Source organism: Centruroides sculpturatus, unplaced genomic scaffold (genome assembly GCF_000671375.1).
Source record: "Centruroides sculpturatus isolate CEXI.00-Female unplaced genomic scaffold, Cexi_2.0 scaffold1274, whole genome shotgun sequence".
NCBI lineage: Eukaryota > Metazoa > Arthropoda > Arachnida > Scorpiones > Buthidae > Centruroides > Centruroides sculpturatus.
Genome location: NW_019385446.1, coordinates 71,449 through 91,251, shown reverse-complemented (window position 1 = coordinate 91,251; position 19,803 = coordinate 71,449). Strand labels below are relative to the sequence as shown.

At 33.1% G+C, this 19,803-nt stretch overlaps 1 protein-coding gene across 2 annotated transcripts in view; it reads left to right on the top strand.

Annotated features, from left to right (window-relative positions):
- Nucleotides 1–2,103: 2,103 nt before the first annotated feature.
- The window catches only part of LOC111639085 (integrin alpha-4-like), a 25,400-nt gene continuing 7,700 nt past the window's right edge, over nucleotides 2,104–19,803 (top strand). For both annotated transcript variants that reach the window (XM_023384859.1, XM_023384860.1), the window contains exons 1-11: nucleotides 2,104–2,249; nucleotides 2,332–2,423; nucleotides 2,490–2,572; nucleotides 8,941–9,052; nucleotides 9,129–9,190; nucleotides 10,109–10,160; nucleotides 10,226–10,321; nucleotides 10,442–10,530; nucleotides 11,188–11,241; nucleotides 11,317–11,460; nucleotides 11,955–12,063. In XM_023384859.1, coding sequence (XP_023240627.1) covers nucleotides 2,107–2,249; nucleotides 2,332–2,423; nucleotides 2,490–2,572; nucleotides 8,941–9,052; nucleotides 9,129–9,190; nucleotides 10,109–10,160; nucleotides 10,226–10,321; nucleotides 10,442–10,530; nucleotides 11,188–11,241; nucleotides 11,317–11,460; nucleotides 11,955–12,063 — 1,036 coding nt within the window. In that variant the 5' untranslated portion in view covers nucleotides 2,104–2,106. The remainder of the gene's footprint in view (nucleotides 2,250–2,331; nucleotides 2,424–2,489; nucleotides 2,573–8,940; nucleotides 9,053–9,128; nucleotides 9,191–10,108; nucleotides 10,161–10,225; nucleotides 10,322–10,441; nucleotides 10,531–11,187; nucleotides 11,242–11,316; nucleotides 11,461–11,954; nucleotides 12,064–19,803) is intronic.

Here is a 19,803-nt window from a genome sequence, read left to right as displayed (position 1 = left end):
CATTTTTTACTCTTTCCATCCTGTGGACACCCTAAGAAAGTCTTTTTTCAATCCCATCGTGGGAAAACTCCGAGGGGATTAAAGCCTGTATGCTCTGAGGGACGTGAGCTCAAATTCGGGCAAACAACTTACCATGTTTTTTATGGACGATCAGTCCCAGATATGACGGGATTCGTCCCTCACCATCCAGCTACCTCTTTGTGGGCCTGACCGAATTCATAATGGGTATGGAAAAACGGCCACTTAGTACCCGCAGGACGGAAAGTGTAAAAATATCTTCGTTATATTTGTAATTCGATTAACTTTTTGTGCAATTACGAACTGTATTGACTGATATTCGAGTAGATATGTTTAAAAATTACTTTTTGTAATAGTTAATGTTTATCGAGCATAAATCATATTTTAATTACATAAAATAGATGAAAGCTTTAAACAGGTTTTAAACCTCTTAAACAGGTTATAAATTAGTTTTAAAATGCTCTAAATGTACAGTTTAATATATTTTGATACCTGGAAAAATCGATAGCGTACACTTTCAATTTTGGCGATTTTCGATTTATTCGACCTTTGAACTAAAAATTATAGGATAAATAACTCTTGGCAAAATAGTTAACATTTGCACATTGCTAATGATTACAACATTTACGAGAAAATTTAATATTTGTACCGGTACGTATACTGTTGACTTATACGGCTATAAACAAGAAAGAGAAGTGATTAGATCCTTCCTCACGTAGGTCGTCGAATTGGTATCTATATTCCCTACAGGGGTTTATTAAACCTGTATTTCCCTGTAAGGAATACAATAATTGCCTCTGTAAAGTAGCTATCATGTATTCCCTACAGAGAGTAAATAATTAAGCATTTGGCTAGAAATCCCTGTCGATATTTTGTAGCCAAATGCTTTAAGAGTTTTTCTGACGTAGCTGAAGGATAAAAACTCTGTATGTAACATTGATAATTAGGTTACTCACAAGCTGCTCTTTTTTATTATCGTTGCCGTTTCCGTTGTTCGTTGTTAAAATCTAATCCGGATCTTCTCTTCCATGTAATGTGTGCGTGAAATCGTAACGTTTTTTCATATGACTAAACTGATTTCAATGTATTTACGACATTTGATTGGTCTTATTCGGAAACGTTAACACAGCGTTTCTCAACCTTTTCAAACCCAAGGATCAGTAAAACGCCTGAAAAAATCTACGGGCCACTAAGTTATGTTGGTTTGATTTCTTTAAACGTATGTGGGTATTACCAGCATTTGGGACATACTGTGTGATTTATAACATAATAAATCTAAAAACATGTTTTGAATACATATGGAAATATAATTAATCAAGTTGGAAGTAAAGTATTAAAAGTAAATTATCATTGAACAAAGTTTTAATCTTTATTAATTTAAGTCTGTCTGCGGACCATAGGTTTGGAAAGGCTGCCTTAACATTACTCAGATAAGGAATCAACTTCAATTTCACTCTCGTATTAACGAATGCATGTTTGTGTTTAATGAAACTATCAGAATATTTATTTATTTTATGTCGAAATCTGAAGATCTGGGATTGAATTCGGACAGGTCGAAAACATCTCGAATGTGGTACCTCACCATCCAGCCGCTCCATTGTAGACCTGGCCGAACCCACGATGGGCTGGAAAGTGTAAAAAAATAAAAAAATAAAAAGGCTGTTCCACATTCCACATCTGTAACTGAAATAAACTTATTTGCACTTTGCAAGTAATATGGACGTTAAGGGAACAGCAGCGCTAAATTTCGTTTTAACGGCTGAATTTAGACCGGAAGGATCAAATTTGACACGCTTCCAATACTTTCCCTTGTTATGTAGGCCTATATAAAACAGCCTGGAAAGTAAAGCCTGGAAATAGTGTGTTTTTCATTCATTAGAGTGAAATATGCATGAATTTGTAACAGAAAATCTTTATTAAAATGTCCATAATAAAATACTTTATGTATACTGCTGATACAACCTTATAACATTCATTTCGTGTTTTTGTTTCCTCTTACTTTTCTAAGTATTTTTGATCCGGTACGAAAACGGATGTATTATGTCCTGTATATTAAATGCTTTATTTTTAATATCAAATTGCTAATAAATGGAGAAATTAATTTTTCTCTTATTTTTTTCAAATGTGATTACTTGGAATTTTGAAACACAAACAGCAATTAAATTTAAAGGTCAACCTGGTTCTTATTTCGGATTTTCTGTGGCCATACATAACAATTCCGAAGGAATTTTGTAAGTAATTTTTATATTGTAATGATGATTATATATTTATATTTATATATATTTTAATTTATATTTTTAAAAATTAATCTAGGCCTTTAGTTGCAGCAACAAAAGACGATTTAACAGGCGCACTGTATAAATGCAACATAACTAATAGGAAATGTGAATATGTTTTAGATAAAGGTAAATATTTATCGTTAAGATAAAATTAGGATTGCTTTAAATTTATACATGAATATTTTGAAACAGGGAGAAACAAAATTGAAACCCAAAAAAATACATGGCTCGGTGTAAGTTTAGATGTTCAGACGAAGGAAAATGGACACGTCGTAGTAAGTTATTCAACTAATGTTAATTATTTATTTATTTAAAATTTCGAAAATTATTGTTATTATTATCGAATAAACATTAAAATGACAAATTAAATTAATTATATTAAAGCGCTTTTTATGTTAATATGCAATGTTTTATATAAAAAATTATTATATAAAGGTACAAATTATGATCTAATTACTAATGGGTACAAACTCAGCTCTTAATGAGACCTTATCAGAGTTGTTGACCGCCCACAAGATCAAAAAAGTCAAAGGAACTAATAACTCATATGCGACCCATTGCGAGATGTAGCAGATCGAAATCTATTCGATCCAGAAACTTTGAACACCCTCAAGAAATGGGGTAAAACTTAAAAATAAAAATCTAGAAAATTTCGCGTGCTCTAGCCCGTTGATTACCGTGAACTCGGGACCGACTACCAGTGTTCGTTGGACCATGAATAGATAGAAACATTTTAATAACACAAAAAATACATTTAATAGAAGTAGTAGGCCTAATTATTTCAATAACATCCCAGCAAGCCTATGAGTTTTGGGCTGATAGTTAGTCGTGGGTTCGCGCCTGAATAACAGATTGGTCACGTGGAGTTCACTAGGTTTTCTTCCCTTGTTTAACACCTGAATCGGGGCATAGAAAGTCTTCTCCCTGAAAGACTTAGCAGATTGATTACCCACGTTTTGCGTTACCTTATCAAATCAATTCTACAATTTCAGTAGCAACATATGCGTATGAGTTTTAGACATGACTAAAATGGCCTTCTTAGTATCCGCAGGACGAAAAGAGTTAAAAGAAAATGACTCTTATTGTTGTTTGCATATGGCAACGCGATTCGCGGGCGATGTGCCCATGAGGAATGCCTCCGGAAGAACTTTTACTGGAAACTGGCCTTTATTTATTAGACATGTAAAATGGCCAGATCTGAAATCAAAACGGGACGTTAGGCTGGGCGCTTCGATGTAACGTCAGATGAATCATGTAATTCATGCCGGTCGACGTTCGTTGGTTTTCTATATCATCGATGACAGATGCTACGAACATCCAATGAACATCTTACTTATCGTATACGATAAGTTTATGATACCTTACAATCACGATATTAACAACATTTTAAGAAAAATGGCATTTTATTGACTTTTTAATAATCGTTATTTATGCCTATGTAGGAAAAACAGTTATGTAAGCATAACAATCGCCTTCCGCATTATTATACTAACTTATCATTTTAATGTTCTTGCGTTATTAACAGCTAAAGTTTCTAAAAGTTTGCCGCCAGTAGCCCAGTGGATAAATTCAGTTAACACTGGTCGCGGGTTCGTGTCTAAAAAACGAACTGGCCGCGTGGAATTTTCCGTGGTTACTTCACGTATGTAACACATCTAAATAGGGGTTAGTTTCCCATAGAAATTCTTCACAGGAAACGCCTCTCTACTAATATCTAAATAGAAGCTAATTTCGTGTAGAAAATCCTTCCGAAAGACACCTCTCACTAAAGATCGTCCATATGTTTTGGTTTTATTCGATTACGGCAACACGATACATGAGCGACTGCCGACGGGGATATGCTTTTTGGGAGAAGTTATGAGAAACTGGCTCCTATCGAGGTAGTAAATTAATCATAGAAGGAAAACTTCTCTATCATTTTTGTGAAAATAACAGTCTTGTGTGTTTAAATTGTGTTTAAATCTTTTTTATCTCCTGGTAACCACCAGGAGATAAAAAAAAAGGTCGTTTTACCTACCATGCAACTAAGGGGAGCAGTGTAATTGATTTCGTCATAGTGTCACAAGAAATATATTCCTATATTGTAAATGATCTGCGTTTTATTAGAGATAGGCTCTGATCACTCATCTGTTTTTCTTTCAATGATCCCTTTGATAACATCAGGAGTTCCTAATAGACAATATGCTGGTAAACGTGCAATATGGAAGAATAAATTTAAATCTTTATTTGCTGTTAAATTGGATAAAGTTTTGTTAGATGAATATGGAGGAAACCTCACATCCAATGATCTGGTGGAATGTATAGCCAATAGTGGCAATCTCTCTAGATTTAATTTATTACCTTAAATCTGTAACTTTTAAAAAGCATACAACAAACGCATGATATGATAACGAGTGTTACTCCATGTGAAAAAATCTATGGAAATTGTTTAAGAAAGTGAAAAAATTAAATACTGATATGAATGTTATATTTCATATAAAAATTATTTAAAGAAATATAAATTATTAGATCAAAAGAAAAAAAAAAAACAGTCTTATTTTCGAAACTTAAATAACAAATTGATGACATGCAATAATTCTAAAATATTTTGGCAACTAATTTTAAACGCAAAAGCTCAATCTTTCCAATAATTTGGTTCAATTATTATACTACTAAATTCTCTAAAGAACATTCCTTACTTATTAATGAGGAACAATTGTCTATGGATGTGTATAAGTGTTTTCAATAGGAACGGAATGTTTTACAGATTTTACACTGGAGCTAAAAGGAGCTATTAACCATTTTAAATTTGGTACCTCACCTGGAATTGATTTTATTAGAACAAAATACTTAAAGTGTTTTTCAGAAAATTTTCTTCTTACAACATTGGAAGTTTTTAACTCTATTAAAAGAATTTCTACTTTCCCGGAAAAATGGATTGAATCTTTGATTATTCCAATATATAAAAAACGGCCATGTGTATGACCCCAAAAATTATCGGCCTATATCTTTGGTTCCTTAATTGAAAAACTATTACGTTTTTATTAAATAAAAGATTAAAAATTGAATTATTAAATGTGATATTTTGTGTAAGGAGCAAGCAGGTTTTCGATCTGGCCGATCTCACCAAGATCAAATATTTGTATTAAATGCATTGGTGCAATTGAAATTGCAAAAAATAGAGAGGAAAACTTTGTGCTATTAAGAGCATTTGGCATTATTATTAAGTAATTTGAAATAAAGGAATGATTAATTTGCTGATAATATAGTCTAAGATAAATTACATATTAACTTCTAGATAGACCACAAATAATATATTGATAAGTCTACATAATAAATTTAATATTTTATTACATTGAAACACTGAAAATCTGGACTTTCTGGATACGAAAACTCTAGATCAGGAATTTTAATAATTTTGTAATTTTACTTTCTCCCAAATCTACATAGTGTAGATTTCTCCCAAATCTTCACTATGTGAGGTCATTAATAAGTTTACTACATGTTCTAATAAACTAATCAAAGAAAAAGTATACAGGGTTTATCATAAGTCACCCGCCATAGGAGATCGTATAGAGAAGCATCAGGAGCAAGTATATACAGTAGTGTAATAAGTAATATGGTGCATCTTTTCAGATCTACAATACTGCCAACGGAAATTAATTGCACATAATTCATAAGTGTGATCAAATCATTCTATGAAATGAATTTCCTTTTAATAGTATTGCAGACCCGAAATAATGCATCATATAACCAATACACTTACCCTTATCCCTGACGCTTTGCCTACAATCACTTGAGGCTTTTCTGCACAATCTCCTATGGCGCGTGACTTAGGAAAACCCTGTATTAGTGAGGTTTTATCTAGATTACAGTGTACTTTGAAGAAACTTTGTTTTATTACTATTTGACTTTTTACTGTCTTGTATCGTCATTCATTACAATATTAAATAAAATCTTTCTTTTGTATAATGTGAAAATTGTATTATTTAACGTGTTCATTTGGTAAAACCATCTCCACTTGCATACACATTTTATAGATGCCAGTACCCCGTACCACTTCTGTTTTTCTCATTTAATAGTTTTTTTTCTTTCCTAGCAGGTGCCAAGCAGGTTTTCCACTTTTTCTTTACTTCTTCATCTTCAAAATAATAATAATAATAAATAATAATTTCCATGTTAAAATATTTATAAATAAAAATGAGTTAAAATTAATAACAATATTTCTTCTTTAAATTATTTTACAAATACTTAATAAAATAAAATACAATTAAATGTTTACAAGACTTATTCATTTAATATATTTTCTAATCGACTATAAAGCTATTTATTTATAGGATCTGTCGTGGTGTTTAAATCTATCGCTATCAAAATATTGTCTAAGCTTCGTGTTTAATAATCAAGTTATTTTTCTTATATCACTAAATATGAACTGAATCATTACTTGATTTAGCAAAATTTATATCCGTTCAAACCCCAAATATTCTTATATAAATAAATGATTTAGATTATTAATAAGTAATAATTCAAACACAAACGTTTCATACTTCATTGTTCATCTCGTTATACATTGCTTCACGAATTCTTAATAATTTTTCTTACTATGATAAAAGCTATTCGTAATATACTGATAGTTTGTACTTATATAATAATTAAACTTTTTACAGAATTAAAATGCTTCATAATTAACTTCCGCCGATTTTCCTTTAATCGAATATCTTTATAATGTGGATCACATTTTACATACTGTATAAAAAATAGAACAGCTTCCATTTCCTCTAATAATCTCTCAACGTTGCTCTATTGCGAGAGAAAGCTTTTGTAGCTATCATAAAAACAACAAGAACCACGTGACAACTAGCGGGAATACGATTGATGGAGAAACGAAATCGCTAACGAAAAAGCTCGACAGTTGCGAACTTCGAAGTGGTTAAAATTCGCCGGCAGAGCAGTAACAACGTTTTTTGGCGCCCTTGACAATGCATTAGTCTTTTAGTCCACGGCGCAGACATGCCCCGTTGCCAATACATTCCTACGGCTCTATTCGCCGGAAACCATGTCATATATGACATGTTATTCGTTTTTCGATTTCGCTTTTCCAGCGATTCGTTGTCAGTGTGAACTAACCTTAAGACTGGACGCACACTGATGCAGCAAAAACGTCTTTAGGCAAAACGTTTTTGAGTAAACATGCTTAAAGCTGTTTTTTTTTTTTTTTGATTACATAGTTCTCGACGCATAACCCTTATCGAACACGATTATACGAGTTTCAGCACGCTTAAAGCTGTCGAAACTGCAAACATAAATTCTTGCTCCACGAGCAAACATTTTCTTATGCGTATGCGTTTGTAGCTAACTAGAAGAAATTCAAGCGCACAAGTATACGCTTTCCATGTACTCCTCACATTTACACGTATAGTTGATATGGAGGTAGATGCAAAAAGGTTAATTGTTTTAATTAGAGGAAGAAATTATTTTATGAAGAAAGATAATTACAACAAAGATAAAATTTCGAACTTTGATTTTATCGTTTTTTAATTCACCTTTAAGAAAATTTTGAAAATTATTTTTCAATTCTTTTTAAATTAATTAGATGCATCCATTAATCAAATTTTAAATTAATTAGATGCTTTTTGCCTTCTTTCTTCTCCCTTCTTCCTGACACAGATACATCCTTTACCATATAATACTCGCGCACATTTATCATCGGAAGACATCGCTGTACTATGAGGTACTCTAAGATGTTGAAATTGCAACAATTGATCACGGCACATATGCAAAAAAGAGTGCAACAAGGCATTTTGTATAAAGGCGTTTTTGCTGTATCAGTGTGCGTCCATCCTAGCTTCAGGTGGATTTGTTTTTTCATGGTGACATCAAATTGACCTCATATTGCTGCACGCTAGATGCTACATACAAGAACTTAAATCCGGCTTGCCACGCTTTGTTTTGTTTCCTGCTGTGATAACGTTATTAATCAGATCTAACAGCACAACTAACCGATACACAGTGTATACACTGCGTGAACTAACGGTCCTATCCTTCACCACTCAGCCACCTCCACTTGGTCCTAGCTGAACTCGTATCTACTGCGTATTGTGTGAAATGAAAACAGTTTTAGAGAGTCAACAGGGCGAAAAGAGCCAAAAAAGTGAAAAGGTACTTTTCTGGAAGTAGGATCGGATTTAAGAGACCTTTTCTGCAAAGTCATCTATGTTTGATCAAGCCTACAATGGAACAGTGAAAGGATGTGGTATAGCGTATCCACGTCAAATCATATATGAAAGTTTTTGAAGATTTAACTTGGATTTGAAACTGTTTTTTCGGAGACTATCGCCCGAATCGTCTTTACTATCTTAGCCCTCCAGTCTAGGGCATATATTTCTATAACGAGAAACTGGCTCCTATTTTGGTGTTAGACACGTGCAGAAAACTCGGAAAACTCTACGTAGCCAGCCTGTTTGTTGGGCTCAAATCCACGACCAATTAATTACCAGTATTGTGCAGAGTTCACGTAAGGTCATTTCATATTGTAAAATATTCTTCAAATTTCTCTTATATTTAAACTGTATTTAAATTTATTATCTAAAAGTTTTAGATAGTAAACTTTAAATTAAATTACTTAAATTTTTATATTTTCTCTCATTTCATTATTTAAATTAAGGTATGCGGACATTTATGGACACCTGAATCAGTAAATTCACATTTGCCTGTGGGTATTTGTTATATATTGAGTAATGATTTCAGGAAAGTGGCAACAGTTACTCCCTTCAAACGTAATTATATTACTCCTATTTAATTATAAACACTCAGCTTTCAAACTTATAATCAAATGATTAATATTTATGTTAGGAAAAGATTACTGGATTCGGGCTTCTTCTTCACAAACTGGATTCTCAGTTTCATTCGGACAGGTTTGTAGGCCTGTATACCACAAATAATATTTACGATCGCTTTTACATACCGGGTGATTGTAATTAAATTACCCCTGTTAAACGCTGTCTAGAGAGATATTTAATAATGCAGATGCAACCAAATTTGTTATGGTGGCATTTCAGAACATAAAAAAGTCATTACCGCTAAAGAATTAATACCGAAACTTACCCCTATGGCATTTCTGGCGCTGCAAGCAACAAACAAAACACTTATGTATAGACGGAGGAAATACATAGCAGTACATAGAGTGTTTAGCTGGCGAGAAAAGGGGGACCGAGAATGGAGAACGAAAAGATGAAAGGGAGATAGTAAAAGAAGGAATTGTAAAATTCTTCATACTCGACTATGCATCGTTAGCGATATTCGCATTCCTTTATGCTTGCTGTATGTTCAAGGAGTATAGACTACAGCATGCAAGCTTACTTGTTAGAGAGCATACACATGTTACTTGTATAACATATGCTTTTTTATAAAAATCTTCTATGCACTGACCTTGGCGATACAGGGGGTTCTATTTAACATGCTCTCCATTCCAAAGGTGTGTAGCTTGAAAACAATGACCAGTGTGTTTAACGGGCAAAATTAATTGATGCTTCTCTCATGCAATGTAGTATGTCTGTCTAGACCGCCAAATTTGCGACGTGTCTCCGATAAACCACACTATTTAAGTGTATCCATAACCAAAAACCAAACGAATCCAAACCGCCAAAAGTGCCATAGTGGTGAGTTTTGATACTTTTTTACGGAAATGTTTTTCGCGTGTTCTGAAATGTCCCTATAAAAAATTTAGTTGCATTTGGATTAATAAATATCTCTCTAGACAGCGTTGAACAGGGGTAATTTCATTATAATCGTCCAATATATTTCAAAAATATTTATTTTATTATTTATTTTAGGATGGAAATGATAATTTATTAATCGGATCACCTGGCTTTGATTTCTTTAACGGTATGTTTTCTACTAGATATTAGCATAAATTGGGTTATTGTAAATTTATTATAACATTTATTTAGGTACTGTGTTAAGATATAATTTCTTAAATGACAAGTTTATTGATAAAAGTCTTTTCCGTTTTAACTTGAGAGCTCAAGAAAATGACAGTTATATAGGTAATTAATATTTCAATAATAAATACTCGTACATAAAAATTATATTTTACATTAATCACTGTAAATTATTATTTTTGATTAAAAAACTTGTTTATCATTAAGTACTTTAATAATTTTCAGGATATTCTGTCTCGTCAGGAAACTTTTTTTATTCAGACAGCATGATGTATGCAGCAGGAGCGCCTAGAGCCGGAAATTATGCAGGAAAAGTAATGAAATGACAATAATTAAAAATAAAATCAATAACAAAAGAATAATGTAGGCTCTATTATAGTTAATTATTTAAACATTAGACAAATTATGTCGGGCCGCGAACTTCACTACCCGGCGCCCCATCGTGGACATAACTAGAACACATGATAGGGCTGGAAAAATAGCCCTCTCGATGTCTAAAGGACGGAAATAGTTCAAAAAACTACACAATATATGTTCGCATGAAGAAGACATCTGATGACATGTATATTACATGATTAACGGAAACATCTATTAATTGAGGACCTAGAAAGTAAAACTTGTTAAGTGACATTAGTATCGTTTTCAGTATTATAGCATGTAAAACCTGTTAACTGTAATTTGAACAAGTTTTACATGCTATAATACTGGAAACGATACTAACGTCACTTAACGCGACGTCCTCATTATTTTAGGGAGTATCAGGGATGTTAAGTGACTTTCTTCCCCACTCTGTATTATAATTTTTCTGTTTATCCTTACTATATGTAAGCAATAAATTAGTTTCTTTGAAAATAAACACACCTTTTATTTCCATACTTCTAGGAATATTTAACTTTTCTACTTTCACAAAATGTGGTCTATTATTTATAACTCATATTTGTTCATTTAAAATTTATATAAATTGATTTCAGGTCTATATCTTTGATGAAGAATCTATAGTTACATTGGAATTAGAAGGATTTCAAGTGAGTAATTAATACAGTGTAATTATACTAAATCTATCCAATAACAATGACGATTGATCAGTAAGGATTTTACAGATAGGAGAATATTTTGGGTCATCCATTCTAAGTGTCGATATCAATAATGACAAATTGACAGATCTATTTGTCGGCGCTCCCTTATATTCTGAGAAGTTCGGTGGGGAAGAAGGAAGAGTTTATGTTTATTTAAGTCAGGATAACGTAAGTTCCATAATATACACCGTATACTCCCGATTATCCGGGCTAATCACCGACAATGGAGGCACGGATAACGCGGAAACACTGATAATCGGCATGTCTGTTTTAATGAAATCTAACCGATTTTTATTTTATTTAGTTTTTAACTTTATATTAAATATATTATGAATAAAATACGAATAGAGAATGATAATTAATTAATTAGTAAGCTTTAGATGTGATCAAAGTTGAACATTTTAAATAACACAGAGGTTTTTTTAAATTTTAATGCTAATATTTGTATTACCGACGTAAATTTTTCTCACGGCGTAATCACGCACGGATAATCTGCACATAAATAATGGAGTACCTATATATTGTTATTGTCGGGCCATCATTCACCACCCGGCACCCCACTGTGGACTTAGAAAAATGGTCGTCTTAGTGCCCACAAAGCAGAAAGAGTAAAAAATAAAACAAATTAAAATTTAATAAAAAATTTTATTAATAATTTTTAGAGACTGCAATTCAGATCAATATTACGTGGAGGAAAGGATTCGAAGAAAGGAAGTAGGTTCGGCACTAGTTTGGCTTATATCGGAGATATTAATCATGACAAATATTCAGGTAAGAATCATTTAATTATGAAACTTATTTTTAATAGTTTCTGTTATAAACAGCTAATAAAATCAATGCTTTTCGTCAAGCAAATAGCATGTGGAGAGTTTTGATGCGTGTTTATTAGGGCCTATACTTTGTTTCACCTAAAAAGGACCGCATTGAAACCAACGAACTAGAATATACTACTTTAAAATCTGTTTTCTCATCTAGATTGGTTTGTTTGCCCCTAGATTTGAGATTTAGGCAATTAGATAAGTGATATAAATCTAGATTGTTTCATCTCGAATTTACCTATTTTCTAGATTTTATTTAATTATTATAAAGAAGGTAAGATTAGAGTTTAAAGTGGTAAGTGTAATATTTAACCCTCAATATAACGATATTTTTATAATCTAAGTACGAGGCAGATCTCGAAGGGCTATACTCTCAGCCATATGATTGTTTATTTATAATGTACTCAAGTCAGTATGATCTGTACCATACTCAGTATGTTGCTGATTTTTTTTCGGACGGTATTATTTTATTTTGCAGAATATTAGTAGTGTTCTTATTATAGTTATAGTTTATTTGTGAAAATTTTGTTTTCAACTTGTGAAAATATTTACGATGAAAAGGTACATTTTGACCTTTGTCATGTTATGAACCACATTATTGAAGTTAAAATCCTTCTAAGAGGTAATAAGGAGCTAATAATTGTGGGAAATGGATGAAGTATTGCATTTTCCCATCAAAAATAGACAAAGAAAACATGTCAGTAAGTGAAAGAGACTGATATGTAGAAATGCACCATTAGGATGTGTACAAATTGTGTACTATATCCATCATTCTGAATAACAAAAGTATATTAACATGAACTAACCTTTTGTTCGTTATGTCATTCACACAAATGTCTAAAATTAATTTCATTAAATATCTTAAGAATTGTTAATATAGCTTTCTTAAAAAAGAAACTTAAAACATTAAATCTACTTGAAACTTAGCAGCTTGTGAAAAAAAAAACCAGCAACGAGTTGCGTAACGTTTCCCGCTGTTGTGAGATTTTATTTTAAAAATAACTTTTTATATTTTTAATTACTGTATTATCAAATGACAATAAGCTTAATTTTGAGGGTAGTAACGAGTGTTATACAAAAATTGTAAATGTTAATAACTAGTTCCGAAAATAAGACGTTTTGCTTCTAATCAACGAAAATGAACTTTTACGTTTTTTGAACCGAAATCAACAAAAATGCTCGATTTATTGGATTTTTTGCAATTTTTTAAAACGCATACACAATTTTCGGAAAAATACTGTCATGTATGTGGTCCTTGATGCTATTGTAGGAACCAAAAAACCATTTTGGATTTTAGAAAGAAAACAGAAACACCTTTGAATGTCGTTTTGTAAACAATGTTGCCAGGTTGAATTAATTTATGCCACATTCAGGCTTTTTTTAATTGACGAAAATAAAAATTATTAGCTTTTTGGCTATCTTTTGAGCTAATTTAAATTTATTCGGTAACTTTCTGGTGGTTTTGTTGTTAAGTTCCATCGAGTCGTCGTCGACTCCTGGTGACTTCATGGACAAGTCTTCTCCATCTTGATCTTTCCCTTGTTGTCTCTCGTAGCTCATCCAGCTTCATTTCTGTGACTTTTTCTATTTCTTCTATCCATCTTATCCGTTGCCTTCCCCTCTTCCTTCTACCTTCCACTTTTCCCAGCATAATAGTCTTCTCTAGGGAAACTTCTTTACGCATCACATGTCCAAAGTAGGTCAATTTTTGTTTTAAGATTCTTGACTCTAAGGAGAAGCTTGGCTTAATTTTTTCTAAAATTGAGATATTTGTTTTCTTTTCTGTCCATGGAACTCTAAGTAATCTTCTCCATACCCATAATTCGAATGCATCTATCATTTTTCTTTCCTTTTTCCTTAGAGTCCAGCTTTCACAGCCATATAATGTTACAGGGAAAACCATTGCTTCTACAATTCTTTTCTTAGTATGAATGGAAATGTCTTTATCTTTCATTATCTTGGTGAGATTTGCCATGGCTGTTCTGCCAAGATTAATTCTCCTCCTGATTTCTCCTTCACAACTTCCATTCCTTTCTATCTTTGAGCCCAAAAGTATGTAACTTTCTACCACTTCAATTCTTTCACCATCCACAATGAAATCTTTTAACTCTTTAGTTGACATTACTTTAGTTTTCTTTACATTTAGCTTCAAACCAAATTTAGCACTTTCTTCTTTTACCCTTATGATAATTTTTTCTAAATCTGCTTTGCTTTCTGTCAAAAGGGTGGTATCATCTGCATATCTTATATTATTAATAGTTTCGCCTCCAATCTTGATACCAATGGACTCTTCATTTGTAGTAACCATTCTCATGATATATTCAGTATATAAGTTAAACAGATATGGAGACAAAATGCAGCCTTGTCGCACCCCTTTCTCAATTTTAAAGCATTCAGTTTCTCCGTATAGAGTTCTTACTTTTGCTTCTTGTTCATTGTAAAGACTCATCAATAAAGATATAAGGTGTTCAGGAATTCCCATGCTCCTGAGTACTTTCCATAACTTGGAGTGATCCACACAATCGAAGGCTTTACTATAGTCTATAAAACAAAAGAAGGCGTCCTTCTGGTACTCTTTTGCCTTTTCTAGAATCCATCTGATGTTGCTAATTTGATCGCGAGTTCCTCTTCCCTTTCTAAATCCAGCCTGTTCCAGTGGCAATTCTCTTTCTAAATATGGCTCAATTCTCTTCTGTATTATTTTTAACAGAATCTTACTTGCATGGGGAATTAGTGCGATTGTTCTATAGTTGGAACATTCTCTTGCATTGCCATTTTTTGGGATTGGTATAAAAATGGATTGCTTCCACTCCTTTGGCCAAACCTTCTTTTCCCATATTTGTTGGCATAGCTTTGTTAGTATTCTAATTCCTTCCTCTCCAGCTGCTTTGAGCAGTTCCACTGGAATTCCGTCAGTTCCTGCTGCTTTCCCAATTGAAATTTGGTTGATTGCCCATTCCACTTCTTCCTTCAAAATTGATGGTTCCAAAGTAAAATGTCTTCCTTCAATTATTTCTTCTATATTATTATCTGCTTTATAAAGCTGTTCTGTATATTCTTTCCATCTTCTCTTTATTTCACTTTCTTCCATTAGATCTTTTCCATGTGTGTTCTTTAAAATACCAAGCCTAGGGGTAAATTTTCCAACGACCTCTTTAATTGTTTTGAAGAGATCCCTTGTACGTCCTTTCGCATTATTTAATTCAATTTCTTTGCATTTATTATTAAAATATTCTTCTTTATCCTTCCTAGCCTGTCTTTGGAACTCTGCAGTTAATTTTTTAATTGTTTGACGATCTCCTATAATTTTCATTTGTCTCCGAGTGTTTGCAATTTCTAAAGATTTGTGTGACAGCCAAGGCGATTTCTTATTTTCCTTCTTCTTCTTTCCTATGCATTTATCAGCAGTATGTTTAATAGTGTTTTTTAAAGACTCCCATACTTCATCAGGTTCCTTTCCTGATGTATTAATTGTTTTGAGACCTTCTTTTATTTCTGAGATGTAAGATGGGGTGATATCTGTAGCATAACATCCCATTATTTCCCTTCCTTTTTTCTTAGCTTTCAAATGGAATGATATTTTTGATATAAGGAGTTCATGATCAGTCCCACAGTCAGCACCCGGTCTGGTACATGCTGATTTGATTGCATTCCTCCATCTCTTGCTACCTATTATATAATCAATCTGATTTTTATAATTTCCATCTGGTGATGTCCATGTATATAGTCTTCGTTTATGTAATTGGAAATATGTATTTGCAATAAAGAGGTTATTTGAAATGCAGAATTCCACTAGTCGTATCCCAGCATCATTTCTTTTCCCAAGACCATATCTTCCAACATGTCCTGGAGTCTCTTCTTTTCCTACTTTTGCATTCCAGTCACCAAGAATAAAGAGTGCATCTTTTTTTGGTAAATTATTAACTGTTTCTTGAAGCTTTTCATAAAACCCTTCAATTTCTTCTTCTGTCGCTTCTGTAGTAGGAGCATAAACTTGAATGATTGACAGATTGACTGGTTTTCCCTGCATCCTCAAGACTATGATTCTGTCACTAACTGGTTTATAACCCAAAATAAAATTTACTAAATTCTTTTTTACAATTAGAGCCACTCCATTTTTTCTTAAGTTATCATGTCCAGAATAGAAGATCCTAAAGTCATTTGAATCAAAGTGTCCCATTCCTATCCATTTAAGCTCACTGACTCCTAACACTTCTATCCCTATTCTTGTCATTTCACTTTTAATTATGTCTAGTTTTCCAGCATACATGCTTCTCACATTCCATGTTGCAAATATGTGTTGTTTGAAGAAACTTGGAACTTTCTTTTCGTGTTTGACTGCATCAATGATTAAACTCCCTTTCAGCTTTGACTTAATCATGCCATTATGTTCAATCTTAGTCAGTGAAGTTCCTTGTTCATCCCCAGTAGAAGTTAGAGTGCTTTCGAACCCGAAGGTCTCATCCTCCAACACTATATCTCTATTATGAAATTCCTTGTCCATGTAGTTTTCTTGGCAAGAGTTGAGGAAGTGGTTTGCCATTGCCTTCTTCCTTGTTATTTCGATTACAAGTGATAAAATCGCTATTCACCCAAGTTTCCAGCTACTTCATAAGAGTAAAGTCAATGACCGTTCTGGTGGTTACTTTTTAATAAATTATTGGTGACAGTGTGAAGTGCAGAAGTGTGCGCAGCCTCGAAGTTTTATATTCAACTACAGAGTAGGAAATTTAATGGATAAAAATAAAAGTTCTGTGTCTCAAATTCTGCTGAAGTGGATGAGGGAAGCAAAGGTAGCCAAATAAGACTTCACAGTGGATGGCTCGAAAGTGTTCTGCAAGGTCAAATGGATATCAAAATGCATTTGTGTGCATGAAGAATTCACATTTTGAGGATCATGTGCGTACTGAAAGACATGTGCAAGCAGCACGTCGACAGGGTCGAACATCTCAGATGCTGCTCACAAAAATGGAATCTCAAGATCAAAGAAATATTTTTCTTAGATACAGCAAAGACCTTTATAGGATGCAATATAGAATTGCATAAATTGAAGCATCCCTTGCTCAGGAAGTACTTAGAAAAGTACACGAAGCAGAATCTTCCTGATGAATCAACACTGCGAAAGAATTATCTTCCACATGTTCATCAGGAAGTGCTTGAAGAAATCCGCAAAGAAATTAGTGACAATGTTATATGGTTTGCTGTGGATGATATGTTGCTTTAATGATAGTACGAAAACTTGACGGAAAAGACTACGCTAAAATTTATCATCTTTTATGTAAATTGCTGGAGAGGACTAATGCAGAAGCAATAGCAACAGTTTTTTAGAAATGTGTAATGCTGTTGTATAATTAAAGTTGTCATGCTTACAGAACACTGTGCTGTCTGTAAGTATGGCAAGAAGTTTTTATATAGTCTAATTCACATAGCCTGCCTGAATCACGCTTTACATCTGGCCGAACAAGTTCGTTTACATTTTAAAGATGTAAACGCCCTCATTTGTTTCGGCAAAAAACTACTTGCAAATACACAATGAGAACTGCTATGCATTATGAGCGTCTGACAAATACTACTTTTCCACCCTCTCCCATAGTCACGATATGGAGCACACGAATCAGAAAGCTCTCATTCTGGATGTTAAGGAACTTTGGAGAATCCACATTTAATCTCTTCTCTAGTTTACATCCGCGCCAATTTGTTAAATTTTCCGGATATCATTGAAGTATTGGAAGCAAGAGGTTGTAACTTAAAGAATCTCTAAAAATTTTTCAAACATTAAAGGATTCTATATAAAACCTTCTTGGTTTATATGAAGGCAAACTTCGCACGAAGCTGGCGGCGCTTTTGGAGAAGAACAATAGTTTTTCTGTGCTTCGCCAAGTTAATAGCTGTCTCGTTGGAGATCTCTGAGGATATAGAGCTTGCCAATGTACAGTACTGTACCTTTGCTGAAGTACTATACTGTGATTACGTTCGAGGCCGAGAGAACTTTTTCATTGTATAAAAACATTCTCACTGACCATCGACACAGTCTGACAGAAGAAAATATTGATATTAATAGATTTCTTGTATGAGCATGGTCATATTCAAACAGTTTATAATATTGTATACTGCATTAATTAATAGACAGATAACTGAAGAAAATTTGATAATTTTGTTTTATTTTTATTATTATTATTTTTTTTTTATTCCGAACATACATCCGAAAACATGATCTTTTCGATCCGATTTCGGATCCGAAACTCCACTTTTATCGATCCGAAAAATCCGGGGCTTATTAATAACGAATAGCATCTTCATTAACTCCGACATCTCTCGAGATATGACGCATGACATCCCTCATCTCCCCACTCCTTCAACCTTTAAGAATCAAAATTTAATAGCATTAATGCTCTTATACATAAGCTATCATACCAAAATTTCGTTTCTTATAGACGCCAACACACAATATATACGGAATTTTTTTCAATACGTTTTTTTACTTTTTTGGATTCAAGAGGTCTCAAAATGTGGAGATTTGCAAAAACTCTGAGAGTCAAATTTGACACGATTCCAACCAATGCTTTCCCTTGTTATGTATACATAACAACCGGGAAAGTAAAATTAAGAATGTTTAGAAATGCATTTAACTTATCGCTACAGAATATTTTGTTTAGAAAAAGGGTTAAAGAAAGAAATGTCTTATTTACTTTCAAAATTAAAAAGAACTAAGTAGCATCATTTTGACTCGCACAGACTCAGTTAAGGGTTAAAACTCTTCCTTTCCTTTGCACACTTGTCTAGCTCGTTGTCTTTACACAACACAAATGGCACGCCCCTTGACTAAAAGGAAAATGGCGGACGTGTATTCAATTTCTTTAAATATTGCGTCACTACAGCCACTCTATGTAGTATATTCTAGCCCGATAGTTAAAACAACTCGCCGCATTTATATCATTACGCGATGAACTCTCCGATTTGTCATCTTCTCTTTGGCCACATGCACTTGTAACCACAATGCAATCTACCTGTAACTGTAAATGATAAGTAACAATTATTGTATTAAGCATTGTATTTATTAATGGCTTTATCAATATATTATAACCTATAAATAACTTTTAAACGTTAAAATCGGCGGAACTCTTTTTTTTTCGAACGGAAGTGAATAGTAATCAATGAGAAGCTTTCAGAGTGACGTCATATATTTTCGCGAAGTGTATTCTTTGATGAAACAGATTATAGTATCGTAATCTTGATATATTTTGATTATGTTTATAAAAATTATTCTTCGATTTCGGTAAATTTTCTACAGATGTCGACTTCCATAACATAGTCTTGGAGATACTGCTGAATATTGCTTTTTTACAAATCATATAAAAATTTTCTGGTGAAAATAAGTGTGACCATAGGGTCGGTATCTCTTCGATACCCCGTCAGGATGACACCACTGTATCCTTCGGTCGATACAGAGACCACCAGTTCACGTGAGCGGATAGGTATGAGGGTTGGACCCGGAATAGAGAGAATGGAGAGAAAAACGGATGAAACTGCACTCGAGAAGTTTTAACATAAACAACCGTTTATTTATATATATTTAACGTAGGTTTACATTAGTAAATAAAATAGTTCTAGTTCTAGTTTCATCGATCATTTTCTAGTTCTAGTTACAACTGATTTCGCGTTTAGTTTACGCAGAGAGAGAGCGTACAATAGT